We start from the raw sequence: 27,929 nt of genomic DNA, 5'->3' as shown, positions 1-27,929 counted from the left end.
CATGGGATGTAACATGTGTGTGGTGGAGAAGCCTGAGGAACAATATAGGGTCATGCTGCAGGTAAGGGGGACCTCGCGGGGGGGGGGGCGGGGGGCGGGAGAGAAGAGTTGGGGTTCCCCTTCACGCCCTTCTGGGAGTGAAGGGGAATGGGATAGGTTGCATATGGGGTAGGGAGGGGGGCGATAAGGGGTTGCCTATGGGTGCGTTTGTGGTACTTGTGGGGATAAAGGGGGGCTGAGGCTCCAGGGGGTTGTCTGGGGACAAGGGAGGCTCGGAAAGGTTGGCGAGAGTTTCCAGGGGTTCCTGGGTGGTGGGGTTCGGTGGGGTGGGGTGACTATCCTGGACGTGAGGATGAGCCCTTTGAATGTAAGGGAGGCGAAGGGGTGGGGAATGACGGGAGGGGGCACTGTGGAAAGAGAAGGCGGCCTGGCATTATTGGAGTGGGGGCACATTTTCTGGGGAGGAGGTTCTGTGGCATTGGAGGGGGGGTGATGCTGCAGTGGGGGAGGGGAGCAGGTAGGGGGAGGTTGCCTAGCAACTGGTCCTTCTTTCTCCAACTCTCGCCCCCCCCCCATTTTCCCATGCCACACAGTGCCTGAAATAATGGGGAGGGGGCTTCTGCGAAAGAGAAGAAGAAAGGAGAAAGAGGAATTGGGAGGAATGGCAAAGGGCAGCTGAAGTGGGAGGAAAGGATGGGGAAGGGTCTGAGAGGGAATGGGACAGACTAACATGAGGCAGGCATTCATTCATTCACCACCAGCCCCAGCCCCCCCCCCCCCAATCCATTCATCTCCACTCACTCTCCTTTCCATCCCTCAGTCCTTGTACGGTTCTGCATCTCCTTAACCTGCCTGCCCTTTCTCTGCCTGTTCAGGTATCTATTTTCAGACTCCCTCCCTTCTTTTTGTCTGCATCAGCCCCTGTTCATTCATATCTTTCTTTTTTGCTCACTCTCTCCCCCACCTCCCCTCTCTACCCATTTATACATTCCATCCATCCTGGTCTCCCCCTACCCTACTCCTCCGCCCAGATTAGAGGTACAAAGGCACCTTCCCGCATCCCCAACTTGGTCCCGTAAGATCTGTTGGTTGAAGCCCTGGGACTCAGGGCAAAAGAGAAAGGCTTGAGGTAGAATGGTGGTGGTGTGTCTAGGCTCAGGAGTAGCCAACATGGTGCCCCCCAGATGTGCGCTCTCTCTCTCCCCGTCTTTCTGTGTGAATGGGCATCAGTATATTTGCCAGTATGCATTGTACTGGCTATTTGGACATAACTGTAGGTTTACATGTTCTTGTTTGCACAGTAAAGAGACAGTATCTTTTCTTTTTGGCTTGCTTTTTAAATCTCTTCCCTTGGTGTTTATTCATAGGCAGGCAGTGTACAAGTGGCAAATAAGCCTGCCATGTGTAGTGAGAGAAATGACCCAAAAATTATGGTTTATGCTGTATAGGTGCTCATAACATCTTCACCTACTATCCTGACACCCCTCTACAAAACTACTTCTATATATAGGCAATGCCATGTATATCTGCATATTCAGTATTACATATATTTACACACAGAGAGAAAGCATGCGTGTTTGGGTCTTCTAGACAACAGCGTAATATTGTAAATGAGTCTTTCAGATATTGCAAATGGGTTTTGGGGAACAGGTTTTCATTCTAAGTTCCACATTTCTGGACCAAAGTGGGGAGAGAATTACCAGCTGGCATTTTGATGACAAAGACATTGTGTAGACATTGTGGAGAAAATGCATGCATGAGGAGCCCCCACCCCACACTAAACCTCCATCTCTGGAAGCCCCCTTCCTTTCCTTTGGGCTGTTACTTGAACATTGCAACCAGTAATCTAGCAAAGGGGATCCTGTTGTGACTAAGGAAAATGGGAGGTGATGGCTTTAACGGTGTTTGCCTTCAAAGTTTCCTCTTCTTTTGAGCCATCTCAAATAACTGCCTTCTTTTTGCCCTGGCAGTCTTTGTATTTAGTCTACCTGTGTGCAAGGTCTACTTTGAAGGGATGTGTATGTTCTTTCATAATTCCAATTCAGTTTTTAATAGTGGGAACCAGATTTCCTTCCAATAGGGAAGGTCAGATTAGCTAATGGTCTCATTACAGTGGTACCTCTGGTAAAGAACTTAATTCATTCCAGAAGTCCGTTCTTAACCTGAAACTGTTCTTAACCTGAAGCACCACTTTAGCTAATGGGGCCTCCCGCTGCTGCCACGTCGCCAGAGCACGATTTCTGTTCTCATCCTGAAGCAAAGTTCTTAACCCGAGGTACTATTTCTGGGTCTGTAACCTTAGCCTGTAACCTGAAGCATCTGTAACCTGAGATACCACTGTATAGTCTTTTAAAGTAGGGATGAGGAACCTATGGCTCTCCAGATGTTGCTGGACAACATCTTCTGTAATCCCTGATCGCTGGGCATCGTGGCTGGGGCTGATGGGAGTTTAACAATATCTGGAGGACCACTCTGTAAAACCCCTGTTTTACAGAGAAGGGCAATATTGTTATGAACAAAGCTTTTGGTTCCAAAACATACTTATTATCAGACTGAGATAACTGGAAGTCATTCCTGTCTTTGTTGTTGTTTAGTCGTTTAGTCGTGTCCGACTCTTCGTGACCCCATGGACCATAGCACACCAGGCACTCCTGTCTTGCACTGCCTCCTGCAGTTTGGTCAAACTCATGTTCGTAGCTTCGAGAACACTGTCCAACCATCTCGTCCTCTGTCGTCCCCTTCTCCTTGTGCCCTCCATCTTTCCCAACATCAGGGTCTTTTCCAAGGATTCTTCTCTTCTCATGAGGTGGCCAAAGTATTGGAGCCTCAGCTTCAGGATCTGTCCTTCCAGTGAGCAGTCAGGGCTGATTTCCTTAAGAATGGATAGGTTTGATCTTCTTGCAGTCCATGGGACTCTCAAGTGGCTTGCCAGTTCCTTCTCCAGGTGGATCACATTTAGTCAAAACTCTCCACTATGACATGTCCATCTTGGGTGGCCCTGCATGGCATAGCTCATAGCTTCTCTGAGTTATTCAAGCCCCTTCACCACGACAAGGCATTGATCCATGAAGGGGATTCCTGTCTTTGTCTCTTTATAACAAAACTAAGTGTGCATCACTATGTAAGAGGAATGGGGAGAGGCTGAGCATTGTCACATGAGAGCTGCACAGGGGCTCTTGCTGTTTCCCACCTCATCTAAGTTCATCAGAAGCCCTTTCAGGCTGAGTTTCCAACAAGTGGAGGGGCAGGGACAGACCTGGAGACCTGAGGCTTCTACTGCTCCTCTGCTTTGCATTGCCTCATCTCTTGGTTACTTTGAAGAGTGACTATGATACATTTATTTACCTACCTATCCTGCCCTTTATCACGTGATTCCAGTACTAGCTACAATAATATCTCTCTCTGTATATATTTTGTCCAGTTTAAATGGTTTTGAGTTTTATTTGGTGGTATGCATGCTAATTATTCCAAGCTAAGCTGTAAGCATAGTTATTAAAATTTATCAATAGCATTGAAAGATTCATTTTGGAAATGAGACTCTAGATTCAAATTTCTGCCATCAGGAACCTTTGCTGATTCATATTCTTATGGCTTCATTTACTAGAGTTTGCTTACATATTCAATCTAGAGCACAGGAAATCAAGGAAGCTCAAAAGTAGAATGCATTGACTAGACAGATTTTTGCTTATTTAAAGAAGCAAATTTTAGAAACTTGAAGGATTATTTTTGGGGTTTTTTTGCTCCTGGCTGTGACAAATGTGGGTGATCAGAGATAATAAATAACAAGTTTCATGGGGAGCCAAGTAATAAGTTCTGAAATACAATATTAGTATTAAATTGTGAATTAATAATGGCCTGGTTTTTAACGGTTGCTTCACACATTCTCATCTTAATGAAGACACTTTACCTATAGTAGCATATGTGATAGTTAATGGGTCAATTTCTCTCAGACACTTAATTTATCACTTAAAGATGTAACTTCCAAAGATCACCAACTAACACGTCCAGGGATATGTCCAAGAACTTCATTGTGAAATATTCTTACGATTATGAGGAATTTCTAATGTCAAGTGACATTTTCCAGTTTTTACTACTTTCCGTACTGTGTAAGAGAGACCATTCGTAAATGCTTTACAACTCTATCTTTGCTTTGTGAGGGAAGTGGCTGTTGTTCCTGTTTGACAAATGAGGGGCAAAGGCTGTAGGATAGTGAGTAACTTACTTATGTCAAAGACAGATCTGGAACCCAGGTTTTCCAGGTTGCCTGGGCTCTGACAGCCGGCAAGGTGCTTCTTACACTTTGGAGTCCTGGGATTTGGGAATTGTTCCTGTCAATTTCACAGGTCACCTGTTGTCAAAGTGCTAAGAGTGATCTGTGGGGCCATTGTGAAGGGGTGTGTTTTGAGTCCCTCCCTGCCTGGGTTGATTCCACAGTGCCTGTTCATCACCTGCTAACAGCAGCATCAAGTGTAAGACTTCACATGCATGTCTGAGCAATCGCAAACCAAGTATCGCAGCCACAGAGCTTTCATAGCACCACACGGCTTTTTCAGTGGAGCCAATTCACATATTTGCCTGAGTCACGAAGCATTGAATAATCAAGTGGCGAGCCGCCAATGGACATACAAGCAGGAGAACTGACTTCTGGTTTCCATCGGCATTCCAGGGGTTGATGAAATAGAATTGCGATCTTCTCAGGCTCCTCCCAATCAATTCAGGACATCACAGGGGAACCTGTGGCCTGCCAGATGTTGTTGGACTCCCATCAGCCCAAGACAACATTACCCATGGCCAGAGATTATGGGAGTTGTAATCTAACAACATCTGGAAGGCTACTGGTTAGTTCATTCAGATCTTATTGATACTCCCTAGTTATAATCAGTGGTTTTTTCAGGGGGTGCTCAAGGGTACTGCCATCTCTTTTTGTTGTTGTTGTTTTTGTTAGGAAGTATGGCACTTACTGTAACAACTGCATGGTGAGTACTGGCACCTATTTTTTTCTAGAAAAAAAGCACTGGTGGTGTGTGAGAGTGGGCTGTGGATCCATATTTCTCATTGGTTGATGGTGGCTACCTACTGGCCAGCAGGGCTACCCTGTTTTATCCACTTTTGTTCTATGTTACCTTCCTTGTGCATCTTTAAAGCACACAATATAATTTCCTTGTGCTTCTCACCCTCAGATCCAGGATGTGTGAGCTTCAGTAGCTTACTTAACTCTGGAATTCATAGCCACAAGATGATGGCCTGGTAGCTTTACAGCACTGAATTTGGGGCAGTGCCAGAGGTTCTGCCACACAGGATGCTGAACTGAGAGGGTTAATAATAATAATAATAATAATAATAATAATATCAAAATCATACGGGTACCTACTGAAAAGATCCATTAAAAGCAACTGTACCAAAAGGAATTACAGTATTGTGAAAATAACAAATTTTGTACAGACTTTGTCCTCATTTGGGGCACCATGTTACCAAAGTCTACCCCGATGGCTTTTTAAAAAGGAGGCTTTAAAAACAGGATATTAGAAGAGAGGCCTAGCAAATGGTTATTAGCTATGATAGTGAAATGTTCAGTCAGTATATTTTTGAATGCCAGGCATCAATGAGTGATGTTGCCTTCACTGCTTTTGAGTTTCTTAGCTTAGCTCCATTTGAAGACTCAGATAAGCCTCCTGTCATCATTCTGCCTTCAAGAGACTCACTAGGACAAATTCTGTCTAGTATGACGGTTGTCTGTCTCTGGTAAAGGAATGTTTGCAAATACAAGGCTGGCTGGTGATGTATTTTCCACAAAGGGCATCCATATTGGTACTTGTGGCTTAAGAATGTCATGGGCTGAGTAGAGTATTTAACTGCTTTATTGAGATGTCACAGAGAACTTCTCAGAAGTTGTTGCAGAAAAAGATGTGATAGAGAAATGCCTGGTGCATAGGTTCTCTGAGAAACTCAGTTGGATGGACACCTCATACAAAAAAACCAAAGACAACAATGAAATCACCTGCAAACTAGGTTAGACACAAAAGACCAAGCACACCTGTAGAAATGCACACAAAGCAGGTGAGATATAAACCTAGTGACATAAATACGGTATATGCCCTATCTAAATATGAATAGTTACATAATCAGCACCAGACACAAAGAGAAATGGACAAAATAGGGCATAGCTCCTTTTATCAGAAGTCAATGGGATGGAAATAGAACCATAAAAGTGTGTAAACACTGTTCCTCTTGCAATATTGGCTAATCTCTTCTGTGTGTCTCTGTGTGTGTACACATACACACATTGCTCGCACCAAATAATTACTTTTCCAGACAGTTCCTTTGCAGACACTTTCTGGATGGACACCCACACACCAAGACCAGACAAAAACAGAGATCTAAATATAACACACACAAAACACACACACACACACACACACACACCCCAATAGTAGTTACACATGCAAACAATGCCATATGTCTACAAAGTCAAAACTGCTATGATTCCTGAGATTTCATAGGTACTACTCACAATACAGGGTTACATTTCTACACTCCAGACCTAACCACATTTCACACAAAAAATTGTAACACCTTTTCGCCGCCCCCCCTCGCTTGCACGCTCTCTGCTGCAGTGGGACAAGGCTGCGCATTCTAACGCTGGTCAGTAGCCAGAGATTCTTGCAGAAAGGGGAATGGGGGAGCTTTTGGTCAGAGCTAGGAGGAATCATAAAATATAAGCAGCGCCCAAGGCTTCAGAGAATACATTAGAGAAAAGGCTCTCCAGGAGGCTTATAGAGCCGGGATCTGGAGGGAGGGGGAGAGGCGTGGAGAGTTGCTGGAAAGGCAGTTTGGGAAAGATGAAGAAGAAAAGAAACACACAAAGGGAAGCTGTGAGAACCATCTGCTGAAGGCCTGAGGCTGGATCTCATTCCAGACCTGCCTGCAGGAATGTGATTAGCATTTGTTATAAATTCCTGCAGGGTCTTCTTGAGGCAGAGCCCCTCCCCAAATCACCAGTCTAGGGTCTTCGTTCCAAGCTTTTAAACATGCAGCCTCATTTCTCCGCCCTTTGGATTCCTCATCATCACTTTACTGCTCCTGCCCCACCCCCTTCTCAGTTATTTTCCACTCCGGCCCACAGCTCTCCCTCTCCAGTTCTGGGGGGTGACCCTCCATTTGAAGAGGCAATCCATCCTGGTTGCTTCCCCCCCCCCCATATTTCATAGTGGAAGAGGAAATGGGAATTAATGATACCCTTGACTTTGAGGAGAGGGAGTGGGGAGGAGATTTGTTCGGCTTTTGATCCCCTTTCCCCATATTTTCCTTCTCCCCAGCTGCAGATGCCTGTATCAATCACTCTAGTTTCCATGGCAACTGCAGCTGCAGTGATGGAGAAAGAGAGGGAGACGCACACAAGGCTGTGCAGCAAAAGGCAACGCAATACACAAAACTGCTCTGCGCATTGTATGAGGGTACACACTGTACAATGACGCACCTACAGATGCCTCAACCCATGACGCATAATGAAGTGGTGGTTGTGTAGGTTCCCACAATAACGACAGTCTGTTGAGTCACGTGCATGAGGGAGCATTGTGCAGCATACAGGAAACGGGGCGTGTTGTCATGGACCTTTGGCGAGACAAAATGGACCACAAACTGCTAGAGTTTGGATTATGGTAGAGGTAAGAGTTTGACAGCCAGCATCAGATACTACCTATCCGGGGACAACCTGAATGACTTTATTTCCCCTTCAGGTTCCCATCTGGAAAAGAGGAGTGATAAAATAGAGATTGAATAAATGTTTGAATGAGGGGTAGTGGAACATTTCATGATCTTTACGTACTGATACTTGAGAGCATCAGGGATGTCTTGGGTATTTGCTTGTGCTGAGGCAAATCACACTACAAGGGTGGTTTTTTTCTTTGGGTCTTTAATTATGTATCAGAAATTCAGCAGGTGAAACATTTCCTAAGCTTTAGACAGAAATGCTTAGACCTGATACACTGACTGAATTTCTTCTTATCTTGCTGCCGTTAAGAACTTAGGCACAGTTCAAGAAATTCAAAAAGCTGGCAAGAATATCTAAAAGCATGGTGATCCACTATGCCATAGCCTTACGGTTGCTCATGCTATTGCCACAATTACTGTATTCTATGAGCTGAAGTACTTGGGCTTAGCTATATAATCAGCTAACCTGGGATAGCAACCCTCTACTTTGTTTTGGCCTCTAACTTGCTTCTATAATTGGGGGCAAATCAGCAACTGAAGTGAGGTTAAAGGCAAGGATAGAGCCCTTGATAAAGTCAAGGGCCCTGGAATCTCTTCTACCAGACATGCAAACGCTGAACAGAGTATAGAGTTCTCCGCAGACAAAATTTAACTGAGCAGTCCAAGATAGCAGGGATTCAAGTCCAAAATGCTCCCTGGCATTCTTTGTCTATGTGTAAACAGAGACTTCTGCCTCCGGGGATAATAATAACCCCGTGACAACCTCTGAAGCAATCTCTGAATGTGTAAGCAAGTCCCTTATCTTATTTTACTGCCACTGCTGTAATGGCTTTTTTACATGATCAGTTATCCTGTGACAACATCCCTGAAACAGACTCCAATTTGTTTACATGCTCATGAGGCTGACAGTCACTAACCCCTGGAAAGATTAGGGCCCCGTTGCCTCATTGCAAGTCCTGGAACAAAGCAGTTGTGTAAACCAGCAGTTTCAGCCTTCAAAAAGGCCCTCCCTGTGCACACACCTACGGTATCCTATAGGGTGGACAGATGCCAGGGAACTCAGAGTTCCTCCTGCTGCACCTTTAATAGATATGCAGAAGAGGTATGACTTCCATCTTTCATTCTATATAAAGGTGCAGGATCGTTCTTCTCCTCTCTTCCATCTGGCCACCCTAGGTGATGGAGCCCTGAGGTCACGGAGCAGAGCAGGGGTAGCCAAAACGGTGCCCTCCAGATACTGTTGTACTGCACCCTCCCACAATCCCTGGCCTCTGGCTATGCTGGCAGAGGGTGGTGGCAGTTTGGAGCACATCAGCATCTGGAGGGCACCACATTGGCAATCATAGAATCATAGAGTTGGAAGAGACCACAAGGGCCATCCAGTCCAACCCCCCTGCCAAGCAGGAAACACCATCAAAGCATTCCTGACATATGGCTGTCAAGCCTCTGCTTAAAGACCTCCAAAGAAGGAGACTCCACCACACTCCTTGGTAGCAAATTCCACTGCCGAACAGCTCTTACTGTCAGGAAGTTCTTCTTAATGTTTAGGTGGAATCTTCTTTCTTGTAGTTTGAATCCATTGCTCCGTGTCCGCTTCTCTGGGGCAGCAGAAAACAATCTTTCTCCCTCCTCTATATGACATCCTTTTATATATTTGAACATGGCTATCATATCACCCCTTAATCTTCTCTTCTCCAGGCTAAACATACCCAGCTCCCCAGTGTAGAGACTGTATCATTTCAAACTGTGTGTGTGTCGTGTGTGTCCTTTTTTCCATATTCCCTCCACTGCGGGTAGAATACTTCCCACCCTCTCGCCTATTCCCTGCAGCACATCAGGGAGAAGAATTGTGTCCCAGTCTGCTCCTGCCTCAATTAGTTTTCTATTTGTAGGGAATTTCTTAGAGGGGAGTCTTTGAAATTTTGGTGTGCGCTTGAAATCATTTACATTGGTACAAGTCATTCTCCCACTTCAGGATTTTGCTACCTTTTTCTTTGTTGTTGTTGTTGTTTAGTCGTTTAGTCGTGTCCGACTCTTCGTGACCCCATGGACCATAGCACGCCAGGCACTCCTGTCTTGCACTGCCTCCCGCAGTTTGGTCAAACTCATGTTCGTAGCTTCGAGAACACTGTCCAACCATCTCATCCTCTGTCGTCCCCTTCTCCTAGTGCCCTCAATCTTTCCCAACATCAGGGTCTTTTCCAAGGATTCTTCTCTTCTCATGAGGTGGCCAAAGTATTGGAGCCTCAGCTTCAGGATCTGTCCTTCCAGTGAGCAGTCAGGGCTGATTTCCTTCAGAATGGATAGGTTTGATCTTCTTGCAGTCCATGGGACTCTCGAGAGTCTCCTCCAGCACCATAATTCAAAAGCATCAATCCTTTGGCGATCAGCCTTCTTTATGGTCCAGCTCTCACTTCCATACATCACTACTGGGAAAACCATAGCTTTAACTATACGGACCTTTGTCGGCAAGGTGATGTCTCTGCTTTTGAAGATGCTGTCTAGGTTTGTCATTGCTTTTCTCCCAAGAAGCAGGCGTCTTTTAATTTCGTGACTGCTGTCACCATCTGCAGTGATCAAGGAGCCCAAGAAAGTAAAATCTCTCACTGCCTCCATTTCTTATTCTTACCTTATTATTACTTTGTACATACTGGCCAGGCCTCAGATGGCTTGAAACAAATTCATGGAGGATGGATTGATTTATCTGCAAAGATTTATAGACCGTCTAATCCTAAAACTCTGTAAGTGGTGTACACAAGTGCTGTATCAGGAATTGTCCACTGTGATTGCTAAACAGAAGCTCCATGAAAGAGCCACATCAGTGGTACAAATCTCGGGTTCAATCCCTGCAAATAGGGCTGGGAATGGCCCTGGAGAGATGCTTCCTGTCAGTGCAGACAATACTGACTGGTCTGACTTGGTATAGGGCAGCTTCCTATGTTTCTGTCCTTCTGAATACCAGTTGTTGGTAAACAAAGGAGCAGGTTTTCCCCAAGCTGGCCTGCGGTTTGGCTCCAACTAGGCTTCCAGCCAGATTTTGTGGCAGAATTTCCTTGCCATGTTTTTTATCTCAGCACTTGGTTCTTGGTCCTCACTAGGTTTTAGGCCTGGTTTGGTATCAGAATAGAAAAATGGGTACCTTTAAATGGCCCAAAGTGTTCAGGGAGGAGGTGTGGCAGGACAAAATATGTAATTCCTTAGGTGGGTAAACTCATATTGAGTAAGCGAGGGTCACTCCTGTTACAACAATCTTGAGGTTGCTTTTGCTGCCACAGACTTACAGATAGTGTTAGAAACTCAGATATACAGTATAAGCTACCGTAATCTCCAAATGGCATGTTAAACAAAGGTTATGGTTGCCACAACAGAATGTTTAGGCACCATCTTTTTTCAATGAAATTTATTATTATTATTATTATTCATTTTGTTTATATACAGCTTTATATTTTAAAGAGAAAAATATCAAAGTGCTTTGCAACAAATTAAAATATCAAATAAAGCAATCCAGAATAAAACAAATTCAAGCTTCAAGGAAGATATTTCAAATCCTTCTGTAAGAGACATTTTGCTTTCTCCATACAGTATTTATTTATTTATTTATTTATTTATTTATTTATTTATTTACCTACCTACCTACCTACCTAATTTATATGTCTGCTCCATAGCAGAAGTACCCAGGAAGCCAGTTTGGAGTAGTGGTTAGTGTGTCGGACGAAGACCTGGGAGATCAGGGTTCAAATCCCCACTTAGTCATGAAGCTCACTGGGTGACTTTGGGCCAGTCACAGCCTCTTAACCTTCCTCGCAGGGTCGATGTAGGGTTTAACCAAGGAGGGGGGTGAGCCATGTACTCATATTGGAGAAAAAGGTCAAATATAAATGCAATAAATATGCTCTTCTGCTTACCTGCTTAAGAAAGCTGGAGAGGCCAGTCAGGTGGAGATGTCAGCCACCAACCTGGCATCCAGAGATCTCTCCACATGGTGCAATTGGACCTGTGCCAGTAGCAAAGCACACCTGGCGCCTGGGGGATTTCTGACACTGCTTACAGGGCTATCCCTCTGGAACCCCTGAGGTGAGAGTTGACAGAGGAACCTTGCCAGAAGAGAAGTTGGCAGTCCTAGGCATGAGGAGTAGGTCTGTCAGAAGACAGAGGAACCTTTTCTGGAAGCACCCCTGTGCCCTTAACAGCTGCATGGTAGACAAAAATTATTCAAGTTTAAAACTGGCCATGAGAAGTGTGTGAATGAGACACTCAGTAGGCAAACAAAATAGTTGTCGTTTTAAGTATAGGATTTGGAGTGTGCAATTTGTATCACAGGGAATAGAAGTGCGTTGATGGAGTTCTAATTGAACCCTTTCTCTGCAAGATTTTTATGTGCAAAAATGGTTGTTGTTTTTTTTGCTGAAAGAGTATTCACTCAAATGAGTCCCCAGCTGCGGTCATAAGAGGTTGTGGTGTAACTCACACAGATTTTCCATTTCACACAGATTTTCCATTTCAGTGAGAACTAGGCCTACCTCAGAGGGTTGTGGTGTGAGGACAAAATGAAATACTGTAGCTTTCTATAAGCTGCACTGAGCTTCTCGGTGGAAGAGTTAGACAGATAAATAGTGTGACTTAAGATCAGTACAGCTGGTTCATAATATCCCTGGGGTGCCCTTGTTTTTGGTGGTTCTCTCCAGAATTATTGGGAACTCCCAAGAAGGAATTCATTCATTTCGTGTGTGTCTTTGCTGGTAATCAGTCCTTATGCCAACAAAAGGAAAGAGAAGTTGCTGAATTGGAACTCATTACCAAGCTTAAAACCATGGAGCCACCTGGGATGAACAAAGACATTGGATTCTTATCTCATTATGCATGATCAAGCTTTCTTAATCATGCATAATGAAAAAGCCCTTGCTTTCCCCCCGCAGGACCAATTGCAGTCATCAGCAGTCGTTAACAGCCATCTACAGGTTTACCACTCCCACCAGCCCATCACCCATTCCCGCCCCCCCACCCTCTGTATATACATAAGGGACTGACTTCTGTTTCAAGTGTATCTGAAGAAGTGTGCATGCACACGAAAGCTCATACCAAAATAAAAACTTAGTTGGTCTTTAAGGTGCTACTGAAGGATTTTTTTTTATTTTTTTTGCTTATGCCAGCAGTCAGCCAGGTTGGCCACTGGCTCTCATCCCTGGTGGCTGCCCACCATTTAAGTAACCCGAAATGTAATGCCTATAGATCTGTCATCCAGGTAGGACTATACAGTACCTGCCCTGATGCGTAGTGGGCATTCCAGTACTATGCCAAGGGTCCCCCAAAGTCTGTTAGTAGCCCTGATAGTAATTATGCATGGGAAACAAAATCCTGATAGACAACCAAAGTACAGTACCGGTATATTTTACGTGAATGACAGGTGACTGGTCACCAATGGCTTCAAGTTACAAGGAGATCCCGACTAAACACCAGCAGTTTGGCAGTAAAGCAGACTCCCTCAGGAGGTTGTGGAGTCTCCTCTCTTGGAGATTTTTAAGCAGAGGTTGGGTGGCCATCTGTCAGGGATGCTTTGGTTGAGATTCCTGCATTGCAGGGGGTTGGATTAGATGACCCTCCAGGGTACCTTCCAACTCTACAATTCTCTGGTTCTCTGAAATGGGTGTGTGTGTCTCAAACTGCACGATATCTCTCTCTCTCTCTCTCTCTCTCTGAGAGAGAGAGAGAATGAGAGAGAGAGTGTGTGTGTGTTTTCAAGCACCCCCAGTGCACTGCACTACTTTGTAACGCTCAGTTTGAAAACTGAAATTGTATTGTAGAATAATGAGGAGTTATGAAGGCCACAAGGCATTTCTTTTATCCTTATATTTAAAATAATTAAAGTACTTGTTGCTAGAATCTCTTTATCACAGCATGTTTGCAGTAAGCCCCTTGACATTCTACTTGTTTTATCCCACTAACTGAATGGCTGGACCACCAATAATTTGCCATGTTGAAAGGTGGTAACGCTACCGTCAGCTGGGAGAAGGGAACTCGTGTTTGTGCCATTCTTACCATTAGAATGAAGCAGGTGCCCCCAGCAACAGACGTTTGGGTATATATGCAGGGCAGCAATATCAGCGGGACCTGCCCTTCTCTTCTGTTGGAGGATGGAGCTGTGTGTGAGCGCCAGCCTTGTAGCCCAGGCATAGGCAACCTTGGCTCTCCAGATGTTTTGGAACTACAACTCCCATGATCCCTGACCACTGGGCCCTGTTAGCTAGGGATCATGGGAGTTGTAGTTCCAAAACATCTGGAGAGCCAAGGTTGCCTGTGTCTGATGTAGCCTGTCCTTCACCCCCTAAGTTCTATGCAGCAGAGGATGCCCTCCTGTTTGCACTTTTGAAAAAAAACTTTCCACTGTTGGCTTCTGTGGGTTGAATGGGGACATGCTGCCTGGTCTTCAAGCAGCAAACTGTCTTGGGCAAACCTGGTCTGAATGGGTGTGTGAAAGACTGAAACTGCATTATAGATGGAAGAGGGAGGAGGAGGAGGAGAATCAGCTCTAAGCAAGCATTGCCAGGATGGGATGTGGGGAGATGTGGAGGCCTTCCCTGCAGGAGGGATTGTTTGTTACAGTGTGGTCAGTGGCGGAGGATTGAGCTGCAGGTTACACATGGCAGATAGGATGGTGAGGGTGCTTTTTGAATGCTCAGATTTCTTGAAGAAAAGGCAGCGAAGCAAAACCTTGAGCAGATGCAGAACCCAAATGAGTGCATCTCTTACACATCCCCCAGGAATAATGTTATCTGAGGGGGCGGGTTGGAGTTCTCAGTGGACTGGTGAAAAGAAGCACCAGACTTTGGACCTACAAGGTCTGTCTTGTCGGTCTGTCTGTCTGTTTCCTCCTTTCCTCTATAGGTCAATGGCCGGGAGTTGTCGCGCCTCTCACAGGAGCAAACCCTTGAAGCCCTGCGGTGCTCCAAAGAGCCTCTGGTCATCCAGGTGTTGCGGCGCAGCCCCCGCAGCCGGGGTGGTGCCAGCGAAGGAGCTGCCCCCCAGGGGGACCCCACAACATTGGTGGACAGTGGAACGCAGACAGACATCACCTTTGAACACCTACTGGGGCTAGGCAGGATGCATCCCCCAAGCCCCCCAGCTGTGACTTTGGAACCTTATGGGCTGCCTGATCTGTGAGTGCTCCCCCAAGAAAAACCTTCCCCATTGCATTTGCTCTCCATGCCCTTCAATCAGTTATAGCCCCATGGTCCCTTCCTACTACTCTGTCCTTTTAGAGGTGCCAGTTTTTAAACTAGTCTCCATAGTTGTGTATTTTAAAGCAGCTCAATACGCAGAACTTAGCAGCACTGAGATAAACACAGCTCTCTCCTCTCCTCCATGTTTTTCAATATCTATATGAAGCTGCTGGAAGAGATCATCAGGGGGTTTGGGCCAGGTGTTCACCAGTATGTGGATGACACCCAGCTCTACCTAACTTATAAATTGGAACCAGTGAACGCAGTGAATGTCTTGTATGAATGTCTGGAGGCAGTTGGAGGATGCATGGCGACTAACAGATTGAGGTTGAATCCTAACAAACAGAAGTACTGTTTTGGGGGGACGGGGTGGGCAGGTGCGGAGGACTCCCTGGTCCTGAATGGGGTAACTGTGCCCCTGAAGGACCAAGTGCGCAGCCTGGGAGTCATTTTGGACTCAGAACTGTCCGTGGAGGCGCAGGTCAATTCTGTGTCCAGGGCAGCTGCTTACCAGCTCCATCTGGTACGCTGGCTGAGACCCTACCTGCCTGCAGACTGTCTTGACAGAGTGGTAAATGTCTTGGTTCTTCCCCACTTGGACAACTGCACTGCGCTCTACATGGGGCTACCTTTGAAGGTGACTCAAAAACTACAACTAATCCAGAATATGGCAGCAAGACTGGTGACTGGAAGTGGCCGCCAGAACCATATAACACCAGTCCTAAAGGATCTTCACTGGCTCCTAGTACATTTCCAAGCACAGTTCAAAGTGTTGGTGCTGACCTTTAAACCCTTAAATGGCCTTGACCCCGTATACCTGAAGGAGCATCTCCACCCCCCATAGTTCAGCCTGGACACTGAGGTCCTCCTCCGAGGGTCTTCTGCTGGTTCCCTCACTGCAAGAAGTGAAGTTACAGCAAACCAGTCATAAGGCCTTCTCAGTAGTGGTGCCCTCCCCGTGGAATGCCCTCCCTTCAGATGTCAAGGAAATACATAACTTTTAGAAGACATCTGAAGGCAGCCCTGTATTGGGAAGTTTTTAATGTTTGATATTTTACTATGTTTTATATATGCTGTAAGCAGCCTAGAGTGCCTGGGAAAACCCAGCCAGATAGGTGGGGTATTAACAACAACAACAACACCTGAACGCCCGTAAATGTATTCACAAGAGCAGGCCAGTCCATTTTCTTTATCACCTGGCAACCCTGTTCACTCTCAGATGATGAGTCTGTTTTCCCAGCATCAGGGCTGTGGAGCCATCGCAGCTGCTCTTGGCTTCTTGAGTTCACTTTTCCTATATGATGCAGCCTGGATAAAAAGGACATGCATGTACAAATGAAATTCCCTCATCCCTCAGTTAACCACGGCCACCAAACCTCATGCTTCAAGGCCCCAGGATCAAGTTTTCACATCTAGTTTGCATGACCTTGCTCTGGGAGTTTTCTAAGAGTAACGGTGGTCCTGAGTGGCAAATGGATGCTTCACCTAACTGCTTTATGCCTTTCCTTGTTCACAGCCCCTCAATTGGGCACGAATATTATGACCCTGTGGAATTCATGGAAGGAGGTGCCCCAGAGACTGAGCGGGCAGAGGAGCTGGAATATGAGGTGAGAATGTGATGAAGCTGGAAGAGGCAGTCTCTGGGTTTATATCCACAGATCAGGAAGCAGGGCCTGGCCCCCTGCCCATTAGGCAGAGTGAGGCAAACCATGTTGAGTGGACCATTCTGGGTACCATTAAATGGCAGCACATCGCTCAGTTATTTAATGCGGTGCTGTGTTTGTACAAGACATTCAGTCTCAGGCTGGCTGCACAGAGCTGCAAGGTTGGGCATTGGCAAGGATGCCAAGGCTGGCAAACAGCCTGCCACCCTAGAGACTGCCATTCTCAACTTTGCATAGAAGAGGTTTTAGCTGGCAAATCTCACTTCCTCCAGGCTAACCCCAAAGTTGCCTCGCTCAAGGGCCCCCCCAAATCCCAGAGCAGATATTTTCCACTACATATAGCCTTCCAGTGAGGAGACTGGTGCCACTGTGGAAAACACTTGGGTGGCCTGTGCTCTGCTTGTTTGCTTCTCATTGCTTCATATCTCCAGTGAGCCCTATTTCATCCCTGTGTGGTGTAGTGGTTAAGAGCGGTAGACTCCTAATCTGGGGAACCGGGTTCGCGTCTCCGCTCCTCCACATGCAGCTGCTGGGTGACCTTGGGCTAGTCACACTTCTCTGAAGTCTCTCAGCCCCACTCACCTCACAGGGTGTCTGTTGTGGGGGAGGAAGGGAAAAGGAGATTGTCAGCCGCTTTGAGACTCCTTCGGGTAGTGATAAAGCAGGATATCAAATCCAAACAAACTCTTCTTCTTCTTCTTCTCTTAGGTCAGGTCCACATGAGCATTTGCTTCCATTTAATAACCACTTGCTGTGAGTTCAGTCCTATGTTGTCGAGAGGCAGCTTGGAGTGAGGAAAGAGCTGTAGTACAGTCTCCTGAGTGCCACCAGCATTGTAACCAAAAGGGGACCAGTGAAAAACAACAGGGGGCCTCAGCATAATCAGGAGATTCTGAAAATTTGTTAAAAGTACAAATAAGTTTAGAAAATCAATTCCAAGGAGGCAATTCCACAGCCCATAGCCCAAAGAGGACTGTGCATGCTCAGTAAGCACAGTAATAACTGTTTCTGAAAAGAAAAACAGAATCAGGGGAGGAAATGGAATGCCCTGCTTGGGGGAAATGGCTGGTTGGAATCCTGAACAGGAGCACTTCTTCTCTGGAGGGAGAAGACCCTGCAAAAGTTTGTCGTCGGCCCCACTTGTTCTCCTTATCCTTAAGGGTTTTGCTCATATAGGGGCTGCACCCACATTCTTTCTTGGAATAAGCTTGATCTATGATGGGCATCGTTCACACATTTATTCTTGACATTAATGATGAACATGCAGGTGTGAACTGATCCTAAGGTGGTTACAGATGGTTCCACTTTCGCTCAACTACCAAGCAGGATATAAATTAAGATAATGGTAACAATGACCCCTGTAGAAGATTTGGGCACTATTTATCTTTGACTGCAAACCTAGGAAAGGATGGGAAAGTCAAGTAGGGCCGATTCAGAGAAACTAAAGGGACGGTTTAGCTATGAATTTGTACCTGGGCTGACTGAATGAAGCATTAAAATGTTCTTGAGAAGGTCTGTGAAAACAAACCTTCTTCTCCTGCCTTGGCTCAGGGCTTGCAACCATGTCTGACTTTGCCTGGTGCTTTCTCTATCCCACAGGAGGTGGAGTTGTACAAATCCAGTCACCGGGACAAGCTGGGCCTGATGGTTTGTTACCGAACCGATGATGAGGACGATGTAGGCATCTACGTTGGAGAGGTGGGGGAGGGGGCAACTCTTGGTGGGGTGCGATGTGTGGCCTGGGGAGGCAGAGGAGGCAGGCAAGTGGTGGCAGGAAGCTGCTGTCAAGCTTTATGAAGCCGTGGAGAGCAAGGAGCTCCAGGCTTCATTGCTGCTGCAGAAAAAAAATAAGTGTGTGAGAGAGAGGGGGGAGGGAGGGAGATTTCTTTGGGATTGAGTTAAACCAAGGATAGGGAACCTTGCTTGCCTCCTGTTTATTGGCGGTGCTGGCTGGAACTGATGGGAGTTGGAGTCTGGAGGGCCACAGGTTGAACTCTGTTTCTGGGTGCTGCTCAGGGGCCCGTGCATCAGCTTTACATTTTAACAGCTGCGCATGTTCATTGCACTCATACATTCAGCATTGCCTCTACTTTGCCCCCAAAGTCAAGGTTCCAGGAGCATGCTTTTGAATAGAACCAGGAGTGCTACCACGCCACCACATAGTATGATCTTAATTTACTACAAGCCATTGGCCCTTGTAAGTGTGGTGTTAGCTGCATATGCGCAAGGAACATTAGGGGCTGCTGTGGGGGGAGTATCGCAGGGGGCATCTTTGGTGCTCTGGGCTCAAAGCACTATTGAATTTATAGCTATTGTGAAAAGAGTTGGAGGCAGGGAAAACACGATGCACCAAGTTATCATCACAGAAAGCCAGAGATAGACTGTGCCATTCTGGAGAACCCTGCCTAGCTGAAGATGTCAGCTTAAGACATTTTCATCAACTGCTCCCTAAAATTATCAGTGTGTCCTGGCAAGGAGCTGTTCAGTAATTAATGGAACTGTTTCTGTTATCTGTTGGTGCAATTGTGAATAATTTTTTAAAGCAGGCATGGAATTTGCGACACTTAACTCTAAATCGTTTAGGGATTGCATTTTTATTCTAGCACCCACCCACCCCTCTTTTTACCCTGACAACAATCCTATCTGGTGATTGGGCTGAGAGAGGGTATGACTGGCTCAAGACCACCCAATGAGCTTCATGGAACAGTGAGGGATTTGAACAAGTGTATCCTTGCTATGCCGGTGTACAACTGGCAAGACAGCCCTTTAGAAAAGAGCAAATTCTGGAGATCAACTAGCATTAGATGGAGAGTTATTTCCCATACTGTTCCAAATCCTATGCTGCATTGATGGAGGGAACAGGCCTTATGTATGTACTTCTTCCAGGTCTTGGGGTGTAAGAGAACAGGGCAGAATCAAGTTCAAGCTCGCATCTAAGGGAAGGGATTTTAGGTCTGGTGTGTGCTACAGTTACGAGGACGGACAGGGGTCCTGGGTTCTCTGTTCAGCATTCAAAGATTAGCAGGTTCTTAGCAGGCTGGAAAAGAAACTAGGAAACAGCACACTTAAGTTCACCTCCTGACACTCACTTAATTTTTCTTACGCCAGGTAAATCCTAACAGCATTGCTGCCAAGGATGGGCGAATCCGGGAAGGAGATCGCATAATCCAGGTGAAGTGAATCCTGTGGGCGACTGTTGTGGGTGTTAAGAAGGATAATTTAATGCACAAATTTAAACTTGCCCTTCTATACATTTCCTCCAATCCTAGATAAATGGCATGGAGGTACAAAACCGGGAGGAGGCTGTAGCAATTCTCACCCAGGAGGAGCGGACAAATATTTCTCTGCTGCTGGCTAGGCCTGAGACTGAGGTAAGAGGCCTTTAGATGCATGGCGAAGCAGAAGGTGAATGGAGTCAGAGGATGGGGGGGGGGGAGGGTGGTGGATCAAACCTCAGCTGTTGAAACCTGTCATGTAAGAAAGAAACTTCTTTTCACACACACACGCACACACACACACACACACACACACACACACTATCTGGACGTGGGTCACGTGCCTGTATGTCCACAGTTGGCTGCGGCTTTCGTTGCTTTCTCCCTTTTACAACTGCACATTGGTTTTAAATCACAGCACAAAATAATCCTTGTGTGATCAAATCAGGATTCATTTTTGTACTGATTTATATTAATAGTGTACTTATGTGCTGGTCCATGTTGGCAATTCTGTGGAGATATGCATTGAAAACTGTGGCAAACTGATCATGTGCCAATTCCAAACATAATTATATTTTTAAATATATATATATATTAAAGCATAAAGCAAGTAGGCGGAGTCGGATTAAGGACAGAGGCAACCCAGGTAATAATACTGGAATATATATATATATTGGGAGCAGCTGCTCTCCTCTAGCAGGCAAAAATGGATGGCTACAGAACACTCAAGTCAATGTCATGTCTGATTTCAAACAGCCAGGTGCTTTGGCTGTGAGCCAGGAGAGGGATGGATTGACATTTATCCAGTAGCAGCAGCCCCTCCTCAGCAAGTCGGTTTCCATAAGCCCTCCAAGCCCCTGCCCTGGTGAAAGATGGTGGGCTCCCTTTATGTCTCATTTACTTTGTATTACTCAAATATTTAAAACTTCAAACTGAGGATGGAGCAACATGTTGCAAGGCAAACACATAGGATCCCGAACCTTGTTTGTTAGCCTGGTGAATTAGTGGGGGGAAGATAGTTTCAACGGCCATCTTTCGCCCCCTGCCCATTCCCCCCCCCCTAGACATTTTGGATGGTATCCATCTGCCACGTCCCATCAGGGCAGGGATTTCTGCTTCTACAGCAGGGCTCCCCCCATTCTCATCCCACCCCTGTGCACACCCCTCCCCAAATCTCCTCCAAAGGGTTGGGGGAACTCCTAGAACAGATTCAGGGGGGCTTGAGGGGAGAAAGGGATCGTTTCCCACAGTGCAAGCAGAAATCCTTGTGCCGTTGAAATGAGACACTTGCCGTTACATTTAATTCCACCCTTCATTTATATTTTTATCCAGTCTTTCCACAGGGACAGACTTTGGTCATCTTTGGTGCTATGGTGCCCTGAATTTGGCAGTCCCAGATCACTCTTCTCAGTTAGAGAACTTCTCAATTTATATGATTTGAAGAGAAACCAGAGGACAGTGGTACCTCGGGTTAAGAACTTAATGCTTTCTGGAGGTCCGTTCTTAACCTAAAACTGTTCTTAACCTGAGGTACCACTTTAGCTAATGGAGCCTCCTGCTGCCGCTATGCCGCCGCCATGCGATTTCTGTTCTCACCCTGAAGTAAAGTTCTTAACCTGAGGTACTATTTCTGGGTTAGCGGAGTCTGTAACCTGAAGCGTCTGTAACCTAAAGTACCACTGTATATCTTCTCAATTTTGTGCCCCCTTGGCTCAGCGCTCTGTGGGACGGAACCGCCCGCACCGCCCTAAATCTGGTGTTACTTCCACCAAGGAGCTCACAGCAATATATGTATATGACTCTTTCCCCCCACCTGCCTCCATTTTGCAATTGCAACAACTCTGGATGGTAGGTTAGGCTGAGAGCCGGGGGGGGGGGCTAGCCCAAGGATTTGAACGTGGATCTCAATGATTCCAGAGTTACCCCCAAAAAAAACACGCTTCGTAAAAACACATTTGATTTTACCCCCTTACTGACCTATTGCACTTGTTTTGGAAAGAAAAAGTTCATAGTGTGTGAATTTGATGCAAGGACACTTGGTTGGGGCTCATTGAAGCCAGGCCAGGGATAGGGAACCTGCGGCCCTCCGTGGGTTGCTGGACTACATCTCCCATCATCCCTGACCATTGGCCCTGCTGGCTGTGGCTGATGGGTATTCAACAACATCTGGAGGGTAACCAAGTCTCCAGCCCCGGGCGAGGCAGTGGAATTCCCAGCCATGTTCACTGTTAATTCTCTTCACTCTTCCAGTTGTCCAAGCGTTGGAAGGACAGTGACCGCGAGGATTTCCTGGATGACTTTGGCTCTGAACATGAAGCCGGAACAAAGGCCCGGCGGCTCCTTTCTCCACCAGACCAGCAGGTAGGTGGTCTAGAAGGGGAAGTGGCGGGTAAGTCAGCAGTATGCTCTGAAAAGTAGTTGGGGTGGAGAACCAAGAGTTCTCTCCTGGGTAACTTTCTGGGGACCAGAGGCAAAAACAGATGGAGCAATGGGTGAGACTTTCATCTTTATACAGAAGGCTACACTCCAAAACCATGAAAGCCAAAGGTTTCTATACATCCCGCACAAAACTCCCCAACCTCCATCCAGGCAGGCAAGAGGCATCATCATCACTCAGAGATTTTCCAGCCTGGAAAAAGCACTAAAGGAGGGTTGAGAGCAGGGCCAGAGAGGAGGGCATCCCAGGTGTGGCCTGAGGAGAGTCCCAAGGGGAGAATAGAGAGGAGGCCTGGAGCACCAGATTTAGCTTCTAGGCCTGCAGTTCCCCACCCCCACAGTGGGACATTGTATGTGTTGCAGGATTTTGAGACACAAGAAGCAGCAACTGGGGTACATTGTATTACCTGATAGGGAGTGACTTATGGCTGGATCATGTACAGATAGAACGTCTAGAGAAGCACTTCTCATGTGCATTAAACGCTCACTTTCAACCGATGGGGAAGCTGCTCTCGGCCGAGTCAGACCTTTGGTCCACCTAGTTCACGATTGCTATGGGGAAGCTGCCCGTCAGACGCAAAGTATACCATGGAGCTACAGCCCTGACTGCTGCAAATCCTAGCTGACTCAACCTGGAATGGTCATGGGGGTGGCTAGATTTGCTGCCAAACTTTCATTTCAACGGTTTGCAATATGAGGCGACACCTTTGCTTCCACTTGGCAGGAAGGTACCGTAGAAACCTGTACTTTCACTTGGTTTGGTAATTTGGTAATCTCCCTGCTCCCTTCTCTGAGCAGCAACAGATCTCTGTTTATTATGCACTTGAGTTACTCACTTCCGTTTCTCTATGTCTCAGCTTACGCTTATAGGTCAAGATCTACCTGCATGTTGCTGGATGGACTGCAGTAGGCTAGCAACAATTTCTAACTCCAGGTTGTTTAGCAATGACTTCAATGAAAGGCTGCCCTTTCCCTGATTCACAAATACTTGATTAGGTTAGGATTAGGATCCCTGCTGTGTATAATAAGGTATATTAGAGTGCAGGAGGGAATGGGCTTCACACACAGGCAGCATTTTGTACTTGACTCCATCCCCTGCAATAATTGCACTAGTGGAAAACAATGCAGCTTTTATAAACCCCAAGTCTTCTGATGCCTGCACTCAAGTAAGCCGCTGAAGGGGGAAATGCTGCTATTATTTTTGTTCACACCTGGGAAGCAATAGGCTTTGAGTGATTGGTTGAGATGCACAATAAGAGGATGACTCTCTCCCTACCTTTCTGTAGCCATTTACAGGTTGATAAAGGGAGTTTAGGGGACCCAGGTGGCACTGTGGTTAAACCACTGAGCCTAGGGCTTGCTGATCAGAAGGTCGGCGGTTCAAATCCCTGTGACGGGGTGAGCTCCCGTTGCTCGGTCCCAGCTCCTGCCAACCTAGCAGCTTGAAAGCACGTCAAAATGCAAGTAGATAAATAGGAACCGCTACAGCGGGAAGGTAAACGGCGTTTCCATGTGCTGCTCTGGTTTGCCAGAAGCGGCTTTGTCATGCTGGCCACATGACCTGGAAGCTGTACGCCAGCTCCCTCGGCCAATAATGCGAGATGAGCGCGCAACCCCAGAGTCGGTCACGACTGGACCTAATGGTCAGGGGTCCTTTTACCTTAAAGGGAGTTTAGAAGTGCCTGTCTTTTCAGCTTACATGGGTGTTAATCTTGAAGTGCAGCTGGGCTCTCAGTTTTTGCCCAGTTCAAAACCTTGCGCCTGTAGAAGCTTCCTTGCCCATCAGGGGTCTGTCTATGAGTCACACAAAGGTGTCATGTAGGAAATTCTGGGCTAGATGCCTGGCATAAGGTGGTGTTCATTCTTTTTTCTCTGAACGGTGCCCTCTCCTTCCTTCTCCATAGAACGAACCCTTACAAGAAAAGCCTCCTGGAGACCCGGCCACTCCTCTGACCAACAGCCAGGAGCTGGACAGTGGTGTTGGCCGCACTGATGAAAGCACTCGCAACGAGGAGAGCTCTGAGCATGACCTCCTGGGAGACGAAGCACCCAGCGCTGCCAACACCCCGGGAACCCTGCGCAAATTTGGGCCTAGCCTGCAGCCGCGCGACTTCCACTACAGTATGGACTCTCTGCTGGCAGGGGAGCCACCCAGCGCCGTGGGCACCGACATGATGCCGGGGCTCACTGACGAAGAGTACGAGCGCTACCGCGAGCTGCTGGAGCTAAAGTGCCACCTGGAGAACGGCAACGAGCCGGGCCTGGTGAGCGCTGCGCTGGACGTCAACCGCAACGAGGTGGCCCTTCTGGAGGAGGAGCTCCGCCACCTGGAGTTCAAGTGCCGCAACATCCTGCGAGCCCAGAAGATGCAGCAGCTGCGCGAGCGCTGCATGAAGGCCTGGCTGCTGGAGGAGGAAGGGCTGTATACCTTGGAAGGGGAACCGAAGAAACACGAGTTGTCCGACATCACCGAGCTGCCAGAACGCTCCGATAAGGACAGCACCAGTGCCTACAACACCGGGGAGAGTTGCCGAAGCACCCCCTTGCTGGAGAGCCCCCTTCGCCGCCTGGCAGAGCCCCCCAACCTCAACCGGACTGCCCCGCCTTCGCCGCCCCAGCCCAAATTCCGGCGTGAAGAGCGGGTGCGGCGCAGCCCCAAGGCAGCCGGGGAAGGCAGCCCCTACTTGGGGCGGCGGCAGCGGGAGGAGCCGCCCACTCCTATCAGCCCAATGAGCCTGGCCAGCATATGCAAGGACTCTCTGGGGGGCAAAGGAGAGCCCCGCATGGAGTGGAAAGTGAAGGTGCGCAGCGATGGCACGCGCTATGTGGCCAAGAGGCCAGTGAGGGACCGGCTGCTCAAAGCCAGGGCCATGAAGATCCGCGAGGAGCGCAGCGGCATGACGACGGACGACGACGCCGTCAGTGAGATGAAGATGGGGCGGTACTGGAGCAAGGAGGAGCGGAAGCAGCACCTGATCCGCGCCCGGGAGCAGCGGAAGCGCCGCGAGTTCATGATGCAGAGCCGGCTGGACTGCTTGAGGGAGCGAGAAGGCAGCGAAGCCCGGGGAGTGTCTGGCGAGGTCAACATCCTGGCCCTGAGTCACCGCAAAACCATGAAGAAACGGAGCCGGCGCATCCTGGACAACTGGATAACCATCCAAGAGATGCTGGCACATGGCACTCGCTCAGCAGACGGGCGCAGGGTTTACAACCCACTGCTGTCTGTCACCACGGTTTGAGAGCATTGGAAGGAGCAACAGAAGGAGTTGTGATGATGTTCTCCTTCCCTCCGGCTTTGCCGGAGAACGACGACTGGATGGGCCGATCCTTTCCTGTTATCAGGAAGCTTGCTCTTTGAACACACCAAGGAATCGTTGGCCGTTTGCTGCCGGAGCTCCATTGGGCTCTTTGAACCAAATTTAGAGGGGGACAGTAAGCCCAGAGTCCCTTGCAGCCTTAAGAGGGCAAGAGGGGCCACAGCCCCGATCCTGCATCCACCAGGAGCTTGCTACAGAGAGGTCTGTCCCCATCCCAATGCACAGATTACCTGTATTGAAGGTGTTCTGCAGGGAAGCTCACTCACCTGACCCTGACAGAGAGTTTTTGCCAGCTTATCCCCGGCACATCACATTTGGAAGCACAAGGTTTCAGCTGGGTTCCTCTCTGTGCAGTATGCGGAGCACAAGGAAAGTGAGGAGGCTCACCCCTTCCGTACAGGCCAAGACCAATGAAGGCACTCCTCACCCCCTCCCCTTGGGATATTGTGACATCTTTCTTTCTTCTTTTTCTTTCTCTCTCTCTCTCTCTTTTCTCTTTTGTGGTCGTGGATCTCAATTCCCTTTTCATTTCTCTATTTAAGTGGAAGCTTGGGCCCTGGCGGCTCATCTCACAAGCAACTTGACAGTCCTCTTTCTGCATTTTCTGTCACCTGCTTACCCCACCCCACCTGCCCCATGGATAGGGGCTCTAGTTTAGTGGGGGGAGGGGGGGAAGAGACTGTGGAGCAGAGAGCTTGTGGTAAAACCCTGTATCCAAGGCTGAACTTGCATTGTTACAATAAAAAGAAAACTTTTTACTCATTGCAAAAAACCGTAAAAATCCATTTCACAGGGGCTTTATTTTTGAAGCTCAGTGGTACAGGACACCAGAAAACAGCAAATCCTTTCACGCCGTAGCAGAATCCTACAAAACACCCCCACACACACGTGCTTAATGAGTAACACGCTGGCAGATACTGAAAATGGGGTTGCTTTGGGAAGCGAGTGCTGCAAAGCAGCTGAGCGTAAGCAAAAACCCTCCCCGAATGCTGGTAGCATCCCGCAACCAAGAGCTTGCAAGCATCCCTTCCTGCAGTCCTCAGGCTGCAATCCTGTAAGAACTTACCTGGGAGCATGTTCCATTGAAGCTAATGGGGCTTCTGAGGAAACATGCAACTTATTTGCCCAGTAAATAAATATTTATTATTCTAAACACCTCAGATAGATTTAACAGAGCAGCCACATGTTTTACATGCATGAAGCCCTGGGCTTCATCAAAAGGATCTCAAGTGGAAGAGCTGGGATGGGCTCTACCCTGAGACGTTGCAGAACTAGTCAGAGGAGCAGTGAGGAAGCCCGTAGGGAGATGGACTAATTACTGCTTAGTGCAGGCATCCCCAAACTTCAGCCCTCCAGATGTTTTGGACTACAATTCCCATCTTCCCTGACCACTGGTCTTGTTAGCTAGGGATCATGGGAGTTGTAGGCCAAAACATCTGGAGGGCCGCAGTTCGGGGATGCCTGGCTTAGTGGTATGAAGTAGCTTAAACTAACATTTGACTCATTTTTTAACACAATCCGGTTAGTGCATGCCACAGTGAAAAGGCTTAAAGCTGTTTTAGAACATGAACACAATTGTGAAATCAGTTATAGCCTTGTGGCAAGAACCAAACAGAAGGAACAGTGAATACTCACTCCCAATATCGGTTCTTTCCCTTTTTTAAAAAAAGTGCTCTTCTAAGCTATCATTGTGTAGTCTCATGGACATTATCTGTATTCAAAAATTGATTTATGAATTTTTATTGTCCTTGCTCTTTTGATGAACCCCTGAATATATGTTTATTTTTGCATGTGCATAAAACCCTGCATGCACTGCTCTAACAAAACTGCAAGCCCCCCAAGTTCCTCAGGGAAATTCATAACATTTAGGTTGGTATAGTACATGAAGTTTATATCAAAGAATATCCCAGGCAAAGGAAGGGTAGGTAGCATATTGCTGTTGAAAATTGCACACACACACACACACACACACACACACACACACACACACTGACAACTCAGTGAAGGGAGTGGCAGCTGCAGCCAGGGGATATTTACATTGGGTCCATACTTACTCTTGGCTCATAATTAAGCAGCGGATTCTAGATGGAACATTCCCTCCCTACCCTCCCACACATATTTTTCTTTAGCTTTTGCATTTAGCAACCAAACTTTTAGTTACCCCCCACTTCAAGCAAAACGTGAACTTGCATCGCATTGAATTTTACATTTCGTATTATTGTAGTGGACTTCTACAATGATTGCCTAGAGAGGACTCAAAGACCCCTCCCAAACTCTAACAAAGGCAGGACTCCCACTTCTTTTACCCTAGCTGCGTCAAGACAAAGCAGCACTCAGTCAGTCCCCAAGTGCCTGGGAAGGGGCCAAGAC

The 27,929-nt window shown here is 47.2% G+C and overlaps 1 protein-coding gene across 1 annotated transcript; it reads left to right on the top strand.

Annotated features, from left to right (window-relative positions):
- The first annotated feature begins 1 nt into the window (after nucleotide 1).
- PDZD4 (PDZ domain containing 4) lies at nucleotides 2-26,291 on the top strand. Its single transcript, XM_060269133.1, has 9 exons — nucleotides 2-61; nucleotides 14,593-14,864; nucleotides 16,444-16,534; nucleotides 18,191-18,289; nucleotides 19,700-19,762; nucleotides 19,861-19,962; nucleotides 22,057-22,188; nucleotides 22,482-22,491; nucleotides 24,178-26,291. Exons 1-9 carry the CDS (start codon nucleotides 2-4, stop codon nucleotides 25,479-25,481), a joined length of 2,133 nt encoding a protein of 710 aa, XP_060125116.1. The 3' UTR covers nucleotides 25,482-26,291.
- Nucleotides 26,292-27,929: the final 1,638 nt, after the last annotated feature.

This window comes from Zootoca vivipara, chromosome 16, assembly GCF_963506605.1.
Source record: "Zootoca vivipara chromosome 16, rZooViv1.1, whole genome shotgun sequence".
Lineage (NCBI taxonomy): Eukaryota > Metazoa > Chordata > Lepidosauria > Squamata > Lacertidae > Zootoca > Zootoca vivipara.
This window is presented reverse-complemented; position numbering and strand designations above follow the sequence as displayed.

What these genes read in the sequence shown, in the direction of transcription:
- PDZD4 (XM_060269133.1), top strand. Translation starts at nt 2, where the DNA reads ATGGGATGTAACATGTGTGTGGTGGAGAAGCCTGAGGAACAATATAGG. An exon ending in TAGGCATCTACGTTGGAGAG is followed by an intron (nt 18,290 to 19,699) that starts GTGGGGGAGGGG and finishes TTCTTACGCCAG; the next exon opens with GTAAATCCTAACAGCATTGC. An exon ending in TGGCTAGGCCTGAGACTGAG is followed by an intron (nt 19,963 to 22,056) that starts GTAAGAGGCCTT and finishes TCACTCTTCCAG; the next exon opens with TTGTCCAAGCGTTGGAAGGA.